The following is a 15,254-nucleotide window of genomic DNA, read 5'->3' on the forward strand; positions in this document are numbered from 1 at the left end:
TTTTTGGTGCCCCCCCCCCCCCCATGCAAGAGATACATGTTTGTTTAGTCTAGGCCTAGGGGGTAAGGAATAAGGTGAAATGCTTATTCTTCCTCTCCATCTGACCATTCCCCTAAAGCTGCTCCTCTTTGCTGCTCTACTGCTCCCAGCTCTCCAACATCATCACTCAGGATGAGCTCAGGTTCAAGCCTGAGCTCCTCTGAACACCAAAGGAAGCTCCATCACTGCTGCCCAAACAGCTGCAGCCAGGGAATTCCCTGCCCGCAGCTGTACGCAAGCAAAGGGGAGGGATGAAGTGATATCATTGACCTTATATGGCCACATGTCTATAGTTGGTCAATAACATTGACCTACTATGGGCATGTGGCCATATAAGGTCAATTACATCATGTCAAGCATCCCACACCTTTATGTGCAGCAGCGGGGCGAGGATTTGCACAGATAACTAGGTGGCTTGCTCATGGATCTTCCATGTTTGGAGGAGCTCAGGTTCAGACCAGGGTTGGTCCAAACTTGAGCTCATCCCTAATCATTACGTACAATGCACGACCAGCGGGTCACTGAGGGTCCATCCACATCCTTGGATGTCAGAGAGCAGAAAATAACACTGGCTGCCGGAGGAGCGAGGAATAAGGTAAGTACTTTGCTTATTCCTATCCCTCTAGATCAGAATCAGCCAAACCTTTTTACCTACAGCCAAACCTCCACACTCCAGCTGTTGTGGAAATACAACCCCTATAAGGCATTGCAAGGCTCTGACAGCCACAGGCATGACTTCCAGAGGCAGAAGCTTAGTGGGATTTGTAGTTTCAGCACAGATGGAGGGTCAAAGTTTGGTTACTCCTGTGGGTCCAGACAAAATTAATTTACAGTAACATGAAGTTCAGCTTTTATAGTATCTAAAGTCAATATCCATGTGCGATCCAGTTATACTTTCATATAACACTTCATATAACACTTCTGACCTGAATTCTGACCTGAATCATATGGACACTTCTGACCTGAATTTATACATAAAGAATGTGACAGTGCAGGGCCAGGCAGTTCTATGTGTACAGCACAGGTGCTCGTGACTCAATGACAAAGCAGTTGTAGCTCAGCAAGGGACAATGACAGAGACAAGACAACAGAGCCATTTCCTGTTCGGCTGCCTTTGTTATTAGAGCAATTTTTATCCTAGTGCCTCGGGCTCCACAAATAACACCACATTATACGTGGAAGGGAATGTACACCTGGGCCATTGTCCGTACAATACCATATTTATCATTTATCAACTCTCATTTATTTTGATGAAATATGAGAGAATGAGGATCATTACCTTCTCCATTTAAATCCTTTGGTGGGAAAAGTTAGCTGGTTATAGGAGCGGAGAAGCATGGTGACATAGTGGTTACAACAATGGGGTACCTGGTTTGACTCCTGTCCAGAACACTATCTGCATGGAGTTTGCATGTTCTCACCTGTGCTTGTGTGGGTTTCCTCCCAAACTCCAAAGACATGCTAGTAGGTTCATTGGCTTCTGGCCCCCAGTGTGTGTGTATGCATGCAAGATAGGGATTGTAGATTGCTTCTTGAGTGCAATTACTTATGTGAATGTACAGTTTGTAAAGCACTATGTAATTTGATGATGCTATATAAATACCTGTAATAAATAACATGTTGGGAAATTATCTTTCAGTACTATCTATACTCAGAATACCACATTGTACAATAGTGGTCCTTTAGGAATGGATCACAACTATGCATGTGTGCGTCCTAATGTGTACAGGCACACGTTGCTCACATGCACTGTGTGTGTGTTTTGGGGCTGTGCCCATTCATTTCTAATGGGTCCCCAGTTCACATCCAGCTATAAAAATGCACATAAACTTTCAACATTAAATGTAAATGAAATTAAAATGTATCTAAAGCCAAAACTTTTTTTTAGCTTTGGATAGAGTGGGAAATGGTTAGAACCCTTGTCAAGTTGTAAATGCTGTGCCCCCATTGAGGAGACTTTTTTCACTTCCTGTTCTGTCTGACGACATCTCCATTGGGACACAAATGGCATAAAAGCCTGGCAAAGGTAATAACTGTTTCCTACTCTATCCAAAAACATGGCCATATTAGGTCAATAACATCCTTTGTTCCGCAGCAGATTGACCGGGTAGTCCATTGTGTTCTGTGTTTGGAGGAGCTTAGTTTTGGACCGGGTTCAGTCCAAACCTGAGCTCATCCCTAATCATAAATTTCAATGCAGTACTAGTGGGTCCTGGAGGGCCTGTCCACATACTGGGATGTCAGAGAACAGAAAAGGTAAGTATTGTGCTGTTTCCTATCCCTCTAGACCAGAAGTCATGACTTCCAGAGGCACAATGGTATCTTTAGTTTCACCAAATCTTGTATTAACCCCAGCCCCCCCCCAAAAAATGGCTTTAGATATACCTAAGTGTTGAATTATACCATTGACCCCACATACAGTAAAAAAACAGACACCTAATCAGCTAGCTGTACTATATTTCTGTGTATACAAAGAGAAGACCATATTACTGTATTCTGTGCAATGCTTAGACATGAGTTATGTGTCGTCAGGTGCTCACTCAGCACAGGAGGGTTTGAGTCAGTAGAAATTCCACAAATCCTGCTGAGTAGAAATTATCCGCCTATTATCGCCTTATCACAGTTCACTTGGGATGGAAATGATGCAGAAAATGTTTCCTCCTATATATAAGTGTTCTAAACACAATACACCAGGCAGATGAGGAAATCCAGCTTCATGGTCACAGAGTGTCAATAAAGTGAGCTAAGCTAATAGCTATAGGTCCTGTAGTCTGGTCTATAATAACGTGGGGCCTTGGCATTCTTCCCGCATCACCAGACTTTATGGACCTGTGCTAGCTGATGTTTATAGTGGCAATAATCTGTCATTGGGAAATTTCTGAATAATGGGCAATTATTATGTTTATGTATTTTTCAATATACAAGTTGTTTGCAATGCATTAAATGTTATACATTTGATTTGGTACTTTATTTTGCAGCCTGCAGAAGAGACTGAGAAAGATGGACAGACAAACATAGAGAGAGAGATGGAGAGACAGAGAGATGGATGGAGAGACAGACGTACATAGATAGAGATAGGGATGGAAGGAGATAGAGACAGACAGACATAATGATGGAGAGAATGAAGGAGAGAGAGAGATGGAATGAGGGAAACCGATACAGATATATAGATGTATTGGGTAGAGAGATAGAGAGAAAGAGATGGTAGAAGAAAGGAAGAGACAGAGAGTGAGTTGGAGGAAGAGGTAGACAGAGAGATGGAGGTATAAAGACATAGAGAGAGATGGAGGGAAAGAAACAGATGGAGGAAAAGGTAGATGGAGAGAGACATGGGGGAATAGGTAGATGCAGAGAGATGTGGTAGAAGGGGTAGACAGAGAAAGAGAGAGAAGTCGGAAGAGGTAGACTGAGAGAGAGCGATGGAGGAAGAGGTAGACAGAGAGGGATGGAGGAAGAGGTAGGCAGAGAGAGAGATGGAGGAAAAGGTAGACAGAGAGAGAGTTGGAGGAAGAGGTAGACAGAGAGAGAGAGAGAGAAAGAGATGGAGGAAGAGGTAGACAGAGAGAGAGAGAGAGAGAGAGAGAGAGAGAGAGAGAGAGAGAGAGAGAGAGAGTTGGAGGAAGAGGTAGACAGAGAGAGACAGAGGAAAAGGTATACAGAGAGAGACAGAGGAAAAGATAGATGAAGAGATATACAAAGAGAAAGAGAGGGGGAGAGTTAGATGGAAAGAAAGAGATTGAGGAAGAGGTAGACAGAGGGAGAGATCACGGAAGAGGTAGACAGGGAGAGAGATGGAGGGAGTGAAAATAGATTTCTGGATTTCTTCTGTTATGTTGAAGACATTTCGTAGCTTAGCTAAGCTATTTCTACAGTTCAAAGTGTTTATATCTAATGGTAGCACAGACACGTCAATCCAATCATCATGGCATGTGTAGATGTTGACTGTCCAAGAACAGGATGGAAGGTGTGAAGGTTGAGGAACCACCCTCTTCTAGTTACATAATCCAATCCCTGGTGTCAGGCAGTCTGCATTTCCTTGATGTACATTGGTGTATGTGTGAATTGTTGTCATATCGCCAGGGTTGAGATGTTAAAATGGCATTATATGTGGATGACAGATGGTATCGAAGGCCCCCCAACCTTGTTCAGGTATAGTTGTTTCAGTTTGACATAGATGGACTCTTTCACACATCTTTAAAACTAATTGTCCATTCTATCCAAAATGTGCACCTCACTGTCCTCGAACGATGTCTCCTTTCCTAAGGTGCAGAAAAACTTCTGAGTCTTGACTGTAGAATTTGCCCTCCTATGTTGGGCCATTCATATGTTGAGAGGTTGTTTTGTCTATGCAATGAACAAGTCTTTGCATTCCTCTACACTGCATTTCATATACCAGGTTACTTTCTAGTATATGGGTGTTGGGTCTTTTAGATGTACAGGCTTCTCTTCTGACACTCATCAGAACTGGAGAAGTGGCTTCTATAAGCTACAACATATCTTTAATAATACAAGTCCAATGAAATGTGACTATATACTGCTAGCTATACAATAACCTGGATACATAAGATCCTTAACAGGCATTCATAGAATGGAAATTTCTGAAGTATATTGTGTTAATTTTACAGATGCTATTGGTTTGGTGACAAGGATCGCTTTACTTAAAATTAAGCAGCAGATTCTGGTGCTGGAACTTCAGTGCTGGCATCCTACACTAGAAAAAGGCTTGGTTTATGGTGCAGAGGAAAGGTAAGTGTGCAAAGGGTCAGGGGTGTCCCGAGGCCGGGAGTTACCCGGAGCAGAGCCTGGGTGACACCCAACCGTGTCGTCATTGTGCATTTGCGTGATGTCACCTCGCGCGTGCACAATGACTTAATCGCGCATGCGCAGCCATCTAATTGACGGGAGGAGGGGGCGTTAATCCGGTGGAATGAGGTATGCCGCCGGGTCCCCTCCTTTCTCCTGACAGTGTTGGGCTCTCGGTCCATGACCGAGTGCCTGACTTTTTAGAGGGGGTGACACCAAAATGACTGTCAGTGATTTTGGTGTCACCCCATCCAATGGTGTCACCCGGGTGCAGGCCACACCCCACGCACCTCCCATGTGACACCACTGCAAAGGGTTACATTTACATAAGCACCATTAGTTGTAGGGATAGAGGAAGGTACATATAGGGTAAGTGCTAGCATTACAGGTAGGGTTAGTGTTAGAGTAACAGAAAGGCTTGTTGTGCGTTATAGTTAGAGTAACTAGGAGTACAGTTTTGGGGATACACGGAAGGTTAGCATTAGGGTTACAGGAAGTGTTAGTGAGAGGGTTAGATTTAGGGTGAAAAGAAGGGTTATTAGGATTACAAGGAGGGTTAGTGAGAGGGTAGCCATAGGGCAGGGTATCACTGTCTATACCTGTGCCAAAAACTACCTCTGATGAGCTTCCGGTGCTGAAAGATATTGTATCAGACTTTGGGGTCAATTCACAAAGCTCAGCGTTATGAGAGTAGAAGTTAATTTATCTATCCTTATTTTACCACTCTTTATTTTACTGGCTGAAACATGCAATTCACAAAAGCCGGAATCGTTAATGCACACGCAGTTTAACGTTCCTTAAGCAAGTGTTATTTTAACATCACAGACTTTATTTTATCTATTGCTGTGATAAAATAACGTTTTGGGTGTTATTTTAACACTTTTGCAGTGCATTTTGGTAGCATAAGGGGTGGAGCAGATGCCTAAATTACTGTTACTTTCACTTTCACCACACAAAAGGATTCCACATAGAAGGAAGGAATATATTCCATATTCACCACATGCATACTAATTTTACATTTAGTAGAGAAGAAATCATATAGAAATAACAATAACTTTTTTTCTGAACGGAATGAATATATGATATGATTTATTTAGATCTACATCTGTTGACAATCAGGCAGTTTAGGGAGAGCAAGCAATTCTCCTTACCACCTATAAAGCTTGTCTTGATATTAATGTTGCATGGAACATTCCACTTGCTCTACAACCCCCACTGAAGTGTGTCCAGGGACATTTGATTTTTCATGTCATGTGAGATTTGCCACTAACCTCAAACTGTAAAAAATCATCTACATTTGTAGAAGGATAAAAACTGTAGAAATGACAGCTACATGCCATCTTCCTCTGTACGCAAAAGCATTAAACCATGTGAAAATTAAGAAAAAAGGTTCCATTTTATATACCTCATGTCATCTCAGTGCAACAAGCATCAGATAACGCCTGAAATCTGTCATAACGCCACCCTGAAGGAGGTGATAAATCTACGTCTCAATAGCGAGTGATAAAAGGACCTTTTCCTTTTGTGAATTGCATTTCAAGCATATTTTATCACTCCAGTTGTTAAAATAACGTCTGAATAGTTAATTTAGCACTTCTTAAAAAAAGGAAGCGTTATTGAGTTTTGTGAATTGACTACCTCTAAACAGCAACTATATACTGTAACAAGCGATATCAATGAAATAACGGCCGAAATGAAGAAAATAAGCTTTGTGAACTGACCCCTTTATCTCTTTAGATCCCCATAGCTGCACCTATTGACCTAATCACTGGAAACTATTATGTAATATTGACATTTCTGGAATGTTCAGCATTTTTCATTTACCGTCATGCTTTGACAAAAGCACCTTCTATACATATGAAACATTGTCACATTCACAAATTCTACAAGGCATTAAAACAAAAATAGAAAGAAAAGCTCCCGCAGCCCTTCCTCCTCAGAACACATGGTCTCGATGCTATGTACATTTCTTCAGTTAATTCCTCGTTTGACAGATGATACATTCTGCACAGAAAGTGAACAAAGCCTGTACAGCCACGAGGCATGGCTCTTTCATGGCAGATAAAACACTGTACAGGAAGCACATTTTTTCGTGCCGCTAAAAAGCATAAACATGACCTAGAAAGTATTGTATAGACGTAGGTGCACTTACAGTACTGTGAATCAAAGAGAAAGCTAAAAGCATTCAGTGAAATGCATCTAGGAAATATTGAAGCTGTGCTAAAATCAGAAAATCTTTACATTGATTACTTTAGATAATGTTGCCATGCAGCCTTATAGGCAGGCTGAGCAACATCTGGTCGCTCATTCTGCGCTGTGCTAATTCCCTTCCACAGAATACAGGTACACGGGTGGCTTTACCACCACGTAAGCCTGCTGTCGTTAGCTGGACTTGCACCAAAGCTTAACACATCTCAAAGGCCCAGTCCACCCAATAGAGATATTTGAGTCATAAGTGGAATATGATGGGCTCAGTCATCTGCTGGCTTTTTTAGGAGTGAGATTCCCCAGCAAAATGTCCTGGCTCTGTCCCCATGCACTTAGCAGTTTTGAGTGTTCCCAATCACCTTTAAATGTTCCCACTTCTGCTGCTGGATTCACCATGATGTTAAATACACGTACAATCTAAAAGGGAGAAAAGGACCATGCAGGTGTGCAGCCCCAGAAACTCACACCCAAGTATTTCACCAACAGAGTAGCTAAGAAATGGGAGACACAAGCAGGTTGTTTAAACATCTAAGGCCAAAACCTGTCTATGTCCCATTGGATTTCCCTTTACTTCCTGTCCCGGCGACACAATGGGAAATGAGAGGAAATGTCTCCAAAGTTAGGGGAATTCCACTCTAAGACAGTTGTCATTCAAACTGGTAGATTGTTGTTGTTTGTCACCTGCACTCCGTACGGCTCTGTAGACCTTTCTGAATAGCAGTGCTCGACCTGATGACACTGATGGCGCCTATATTCTCATATACGGATTAAAGGAATCACCAGCACTCACAGGATGCAAAATTCTTGTTCATTTTTATTGAACATGCGTCACATGGGTCAATCATATGTCTTCGTAATATCCCCTGGGGTACCGATGTACCCCAATCATATGTCTTTGTAATATCCCCTGGGGTACCGATGTACCCCAGAATCCAACGGGTGGATGGTGCCACAGCATACAATCTAGAAGATATGTTGTCCGCACACCATTCTACTTCGTAATGTAATCTTTATTCATATTCCTTTAGCACGACATGTGAATGCAACATTTCAGATCCTCACAGGAACCCTTCATCAGGCAAAAATGTCCACACTTTGCCTGACAAAGGGGTATTGTGAGGCTCTGAAACGTTGCATTCACATGTTGTGCTAAAGGAATACGAAAAAAAGATGACATTCCGAAGCAGAATGGTGTGCGGATAACATATCTTCTACATGGGTCAATCATTGACGCATGTGATGCATGTTCAATAAAAATTAACAAGAATTTCACAACCTGTGAGCGCTGGTGATTCCTTTAATCCGTATATTCAAACTGGCAGCTCAGGGAGTCCGCCTTCATATGGGCTACAAGGACACATTATTGAAAGAACGATCAGTTCATAGATCTCACAGACATATATCTTCATATACTTAGGATAAAACCTGTACACAAAATGACACCATTTTTGGGACCTGGATTGGAATCCCATTGACATCAATAGGACTTCCGGTTCTAAAATTCCAAACTTCAGAGGGCTGCAAGTTTCTAAAAAGTCGGGATGAGCCACACTTGCTCGAAGTTATTAGAGGTTTGCATATCTCTACCTACACTTTGATTGTACAATCTATTTTAGATCTACCAACAATGACCCGGCAGAAAGACCTAATTAACTGGATACAAATTGAACAGTTGGTTTAAAATGGAGATTATATTACACAGTGTTGGTAAAGTAGATTACACAGAGATTGCACAACCAGGTTGTGGCATTTTCCTAGCAGCTTTCTAGCAAATTTAAGAATTTGCCATCGCAAACATAATCCTAAGGATAAAGATGATCTGCTACCAACTGTTTATATATATGGATATTTATTATGGCAGGTTGTTGGTAAATTAAGCCGTATGATTTAATTTGAATCAAAATCTGGTTGAAGGTAAGTTACATTTACTAGAAAATTACCCAACTGTATAAGTATTAAAACCATTTATAGACACACATATACAATCTCTCCCTTTATCTCCAGCACTGGCATACAGAGACCCTACAGAATCTTATCCTCCCATTCACAGAAACATACAGTCCATAGGCACACACACACACCTATCTCTTGCATAGTGCTGCTTCCTGCTCTTTGCAGTAAAAGGTGGGGGATGTGGTCTGGCTGCTGCATGGCGCATGATGCAGACTGTAAACAATGGGCAGGTGCAGATCGTGCTCCTGGCATCAATACCCATACATAACTACAGAGCATACACAGGGGCATTGGGTCACCGGCTGAGAGTGGTGAGCTCGGCTCACATACATGGAAGCGTATATTCAAATGCACAGAGGCGTACAGGGTTACACATTCCTCTGCTGCAGTAACATAATATGCCATCACAGAAGCACAGGTAAGCTTAGAGCTATTCTTACTTTATGGGATCATTAACCTCAAACGCTGGCTGAGCAATAGCAAATCATACAGAAGAAAAAAAAAGAATTAACAAGTGAGCAGTGAGCAATTCAGTATTATTATTTTTTACATCTCTTTTATATTTCCAATTTTTTTTACATGATTTTAACCCAAATTAGTTAATTAATCAAAATAAATAAGTTGAATTTAAGGGCGAAAGATGCCCCTTCATTGACCCTATGCCCCCCAATTCTAGTAAAACATTATGCTTCAGTATGCCATCTCTTCTGCTGCCCGGCTGCCCTGTACACCCAGTGTCTGGTATACAACTACATGTGCAGGATGATACGTTTAAGGTCTTGACATTTCCTGGAAAAAGAACAAATGCACCAGCATATCAGCTAACTAGGAACATTGAGAGTGGATGTTAGAATATGTATACGTCCATAACAAGTGCTGCCTAACCATGTCCTTTATTGCCTACTGCCCTTTATTCCTGTATAATATGACATACCCAACCATGATCTCTAATGCAAGATTACAACTTGGTCAATGAACCCTCATGTTTTCTTCCTGCACCACTCCCACCCCTCACCCTTTCTTTCTCTCTCTCTCCCCCTACCGTTTTCACTCTCTCCCTCTCTTTCTCTTCCCCACTCTTTTTCCCTTCCCCTCTCTCTTTTTCTCTCTTCCCCTCTCTTTCTATCCCTCACTCTCCCCCACTTTTTTACTCTTTCTCTCCCCCCTCCCTCTTCCTTTCTCTCTACCCATCTCTCTCACCATCTCATTCTTCCTCTCTCCCCCTCTGTTTCCCTCTCTCTTGCTCTCCCTATCTTTCTCTCTTCCACTCACCCTCTCTTTATTTCTCTCTCTCTCTCTCCCTCTCTCACTCACCCTCTCTCTCACTCACCTTCTCTTTATTTATCTCTTTCCCTCTCCCACTCACCCTCTCTTTCTATCTCTCTCTCCCTCTCCCCCTATCCCTCCCTTTCTTTATCTCTTTCCCCCTCTTTCCCTCTCTCGCTCACCCTCTCCTTCTTTCTCTCTTTCCCCCTCTCGTTCTTTCTCTCTTTCCCCCTCTCGTTCTCTCTCCCTCTCTCACTCACCCTCTCTTTCTTTCTCTCTTTCACCCTCTCTTTCTCTCTCACTCACCCTCTATTTCTCTCTTTCCCCCTCTCTTTCTCTCTCCCCCTCACCCTCTCTTTCTATCTCTCTCTCTCCCACCTATCCCTCTCTTTCTTTTTCTCTTTCACTCCCCTTTATACCTTTATTTCTCTCTTTTCTGGTCTGTCCTGTTTACTTTTAAAACAATTTATTTTGTACTTCCTGCTCTCAGGAAAAGGTCTCAGGACATTGTCAAGTTTATGGCCAATAGGAAGAAATCTCCATACTAGAGTTCTGGGCCCTGGCAGGGACAATATAAACCCAATCAAGACGTTCAGACATCCTCCTGCTGCATTTTCTGTAAAATCAATGAAGACATTCTGAATTCAGATGCTGGAAGGAGCCCCCATATAATCTGGGACTTCACATTCTGGGAGCTCCTGGGAGATACAAAATTGCTAACATTATAAAACCACTTGCAGGAACGACGAAATTGCTCCAGCTAAAATCTCCACACACAATACGGACTCACCGCGTACTAGACACCCAGAAAATGAGTACTTCTAATCCAAACAAACATTCCAAGTCATTTATCAATAGCAAAAAAATAAATATATAAAATATTTGTTTATAAAAAAATATTACAAAAATATAATATAAATATATAAAACTACATGATGAGCAACTTAAAAATGTACACTCAATGCACAAAAGATGGGGATTTTATGATGACTGATAGGGACATTTCCAGGGGCAAAAACTTCCCAATCAAAGCCTGCTTCTGAAAAATTGGTTTGTGAAAGGCTACTGGGGAGGGCTACTAACATAAAGGGGGATGTTGATGTGAAAGGGAGAATTAAACCCCCCTTTTTTTTTTTTTTTGTGTTTTTGCATGCCCCCCTTACATTTTAGACTGGGATGCCTCAAGATTTTGCATACTTTTAAGGGTGCCATGAGTGATAAAAGGCTGAGAAACTCTGCTCTAATTACCTCTAGGTGTCACAGCTACTGCATCCCTATGTCTCTCAAGGATAGATTGCAAGCTCTTGGATCTACAGTGAACCACAGGATCCCAGCTATCTGCAGAAGCATCACTCACCCGGTGCGCCCTGCGGATCCGACACCACTGTGACCATGCCATCCCGGTGGAGTAGCAGAGATGACGGGTCCCGTATCCTGGCCCTGGGTCCCGGGGAGCTCTGTGCCAGTCCCCGGGCACACTGGTAGCACACGGCCCACGCCTGCTCCTCATTGATGGGCTGCTCGTAGGATTTCAGCACCTCCTCCAGGGACAGCTCCCCGCATCCCCCCGCAATCCCCACGACGCTGCCGCCGCTGTTGCTAGCCTTGGCCATCCGGGCGAGGCTCCATCACCGGGCACACAACCTGCAGCGCTCCATCTCTCAGCCGGCCAGGGAGAGTCCGGTGCAGGGGACGGAGGCGCCGCCTTCTCCTATCCCTCCTACCGGGCCCGAGTCATCAGCGGGGAGGGGAGACCGCACGAAGTGTCAGCGCTGTGGTCAGGAGGGGCCGCTGGAGATCGGAGCAGTGACAGCACGGTCCCCGGGAGGAAATCAGTGACAGGTGTGCACACTGCAGCCCAACCCAGAGCAAAGATCACCCGATAAATCAGTGTGACCTGGCTTGCTGCCTGCTACCTCACCTTTAAATTACATAGCAGTGTGTCAGCATGATGAGAACAAGCAACCTGCATGCTTAAAGGGTGACACCCCTTCCCCAGCAAAAATAGGTGGAGGTTAGTGTGCTGAACCACAGGGCAAGATCCCTGCCACTGTAGATTCCACATAGGGATCCAAAATCTTTCCCAAAAGAAGAACTCCAGGAGTTAATACATTTCACACTTGCAGTGGGGCTACCCCCCTCCAAAAAGTCAGCTTTTATTATTAGTAGAGGTCAGGGTGCTGCACCACAGGGGCAAGATCCCCCCTCCCCTGCCTCTGGAGATGCCACATAGGAATCCAAAATCTTTCCCAAAAAAGGAGCCCCAGGAGTTAGTAAAATTCACACTTGCAGTGGGGCTACCCCCCTCCAAAAAGTCAGCTTTTCATTAAAGGTGCCGGTCAGGGTGCTGCACTACCCACTAGTGTAGTTCCCCTGCAGGGGTTATTTTTAATAAATCCTGAAGTTATTCTTTAAAGTGATATTAAATGTCGAGGTGTTTAAGCTATTTCTAAATGCTGATATAATCACTTACAATGCGCTTACTCTAGTGTTACCTGCCCATCATTGCTCTTGGCCGGCTTCCTGGTGGTGACAACAGTTGACCTTACCTGTGCAATGTGTGTCGGCACGGCCACTTGTAGTCTCCCCCATCAGTGCATGCACTCCTCCCAACTATCCCTCATTCGGAAGGACTGTCCATCTTTTGGAACAAAACCCCTCTGTTCTTCTTTCCTCCTCCTGCACTAAAACCTTCAACCTTATCTCTCAGGGTCCGTTCACACCAGTTGCAGTGCGTTCTGGCCGGAACGCACTGCCTCGCATTGCGGCCGGCTCACTTTTTTGCCAGGCTGGAGGGGGCGTGGCGGGCCATTGAAGTGAATGGCACCGTAGCCACGCCCTCCGGCCGCAATGCGATCGCCCACACGGGATCGCAAGGCACATTGTGCCTGCAGTTTGGTCCGGTGCTGTGCAATCAAAATAGTGCTTGCAGCATTTTCATCGGACCGGACTGCAGGCACAATGTGCCTTGTGATCCCGTGCGGGCGATCGCATTGCGGCCGGGGGGATCTCCATACTAGAGTTCTGGGCCCTGGCAGGGACAATATAAACCCAATCAAGACGTTCAGACATCCTCCTGCTGCATTTTCTGTAAAATCAATGAAGACATTCTGAATTCAGATGCTGGAAGGAGCCCCCATATAATCTGGGACTTCACATTCTGGGAGCTCCTGGGAGATACAAAATTGCTAACATTATAAAACCACTTGCAGGAACGACGAAATTGCTCCAGCTAAAATCTCCACACACAATACGGACTCACCGCGTACTAGACACCCAGAAAATGAGTACTTCTAATCCAAACAAACATTCCAAGTCATTTATCAATAGCAAAAAAATAAATATATAAAATATTTGTTTATAAAAAAATATTACAAAAATATAATATAAATATATAAAACTACATGATGAGCAACTTAAAAATGTACACTCAATGCACAAAAGATGGGGATTTTATGATGACTGATAGGGACATTTCCAGGGGCAAAAACTTCCCAATCAAAGCCTGCTTCTGAAAAATTGGTTTGTGAAAGGCTACTGGGGAGGGCTACTAATGGGGATTTTATGATGACTGATAGGGACATTTCCAGGGGCAAAAACTTCCCAATCAAAGCCTGCTTCTGAAAAATTGGTTTGTGAAAGGCTACTGGGGAGGGCTACTAACATAAAGGGGGATGTTGATGTGAAAGGGAGAATTTTGATTTGAAATGGGGACTCTGTTGTGAAAGGGGGGGCTCTGATGTGAAGGGAAGACTTCAATGCAAAGGGAGGAACCCCACTTTTTTTTTTTTTTTGTGTTTTTGCATGCCCCCCTTACATTTTAGACTGGGATGCCTCAAGATTTTGCATACTTTTAAGGGTGCCATGAGTGATAAAAGGCTGAGAAACTCTGCTCTAATTACCTCTAGGTGTCACAGCTACTGCATCCCTATGTCTCTCAAGGATAGATTGCAAGCTCTTGGATCTACAGTGAACCACAGGATCCCAGCTATCTGCAGAAGCATCACTCACCCGGTGCGCCCTGCGGATCCGACACCACTGTGACCATGCCATCCCGGTGGAGTAGCAGAGATGACGGGTCCCGTATCCTGGCCCTGGGTCCCGGGGAGCTCTGTGCCAGTCCCCGGGCACACTGGTAGCACACGGCCCACGCCTGCTCCTCATTGATGGGCTGCTCGTAGGATTTCAGCACCTCCTCCAGGGACAGCTCCCCGCATCCCCCCGCAATCCCCACGACGCTGCCGCCGCTGTTGCTAGCCTTGGCCATCCGGGCGAGGCTCCATCACCGGGCACACAACCTGCAGCGCTCCATCTCTCAGCCGGCCAGGGAGAGTCCGGTGCAGGGGACGGAGGCGCCGCCTTCTCCTATCCCTCCTACCGGGCCCGAGTCATCAGCGGGGAGGGGAGACCGCACGAAGTGTCAGCGCTGTGGTCAGGAGGGGCCGCTGGAGATCGGAGCAGTGACAGCACGGTCCCCGGGAGGAAATCAGTGACAGGTGTGCACACTGCAGCCCAACCCAGAGCAAAGATCACCCGATAAATCAGTGTGACCTGGCTTGCTGCCTGCTACCTCACCTTTAAATTACATAGCAGTGTGTCAGCATGATGAGAACAAGCAACCTGCATGCTTAAAGGGTGACACCCCTTCCCCAGCAAAAATAGGTGGAGGTTAGTGTGCTGAACCACAGGGCAAGATCCCTGCCACTGTAGATTCCACATAGGGATCCAAAATCTTTCCCAAAAGAAGAACTCCAGGAGTTAATACATTTCACACTTGCAGTGGGGCTACCCCCCTCCAAAAAGTCAGCTTTTATTATTAGTAGAGGTCAGGGTGCTGCACCACAGGGGCAAGATCCCCCCTCCCCTGCCTCTGGAGATGCCACATAGGAATCCAAAATCTTTCCCAAAAAAGGAGCCCCAGGAGTTAGTAAAATTCACACTTGCAGTGGGGCTACCCCCCTCCAAAAAGTCAGCTTTTCATTAAA

At 44.4% G+C, this 15,254-nt stretch overlaps 2 protein-coding genes across 2 annotated transcripts in view; both read right to left on the reverse strand.

The window, feature by feature from the left end:
- Positions 1 to 11,905, reverse strand: part of SPIRE2 (spire type actin nucleation factor 2) — a 46,008-nt gene extending 34,103 nt beyond the window's left edge. The window contains exon 1 of the mRNA XM_018566495.1: positions 11,627 to 11,905. Coding sequence (XP_018421997.1) covers positions 11,627 to 11,882 — 256 coding nt within the window. The 5' untranslated portion in view covers positions 11,883 to 11,905. The remainder of the gene's footprint in view (positions 1 to 11,626) is intronic.
- Positions 11,906 to 13,333: 1,428 nt separating this feature from the next.
- On the reverse strand, positions 13,334 to 14,559 carry LOC108795262 (protein spire homolog 2-like). The gene is made up of 3 exons (XM_018566475.1): positions 14,281 to 14,559; positions 13,532 to 13,562; positions 13,334 to 13,439 (listed from the first exon to the last, which is right to left on the reverse strand). Exons 1-3 carry the CDS (start codon positions 14,534 to 14,536, stop codon positions 13,334 to 13,336), a joined length of 393 nt encoding a protein of 130 aa, XP_018421977.1. The 5' UTR covers positions 14,537 to 14,559.
- Between the last annotated feature and the right edge of the window lie 695 nt (positions 14,560 to 15,254).

Source organism: Nanorana parkeri, unplaced genomic scaffold, assembly GCF_000935625.1.
Source record: "Nanorana parkeri isolate BGI_ZX_2015 unplaced genomic scaffold, ASM93562v1 scaffold952, whole genome shotgun sequence".
Lineage (NCBI taxonomy): Eukaryota > Metazoa > Chordata > Amphibia > Anura > Dicroglossidae > Nanorana > Nanorana parkeri.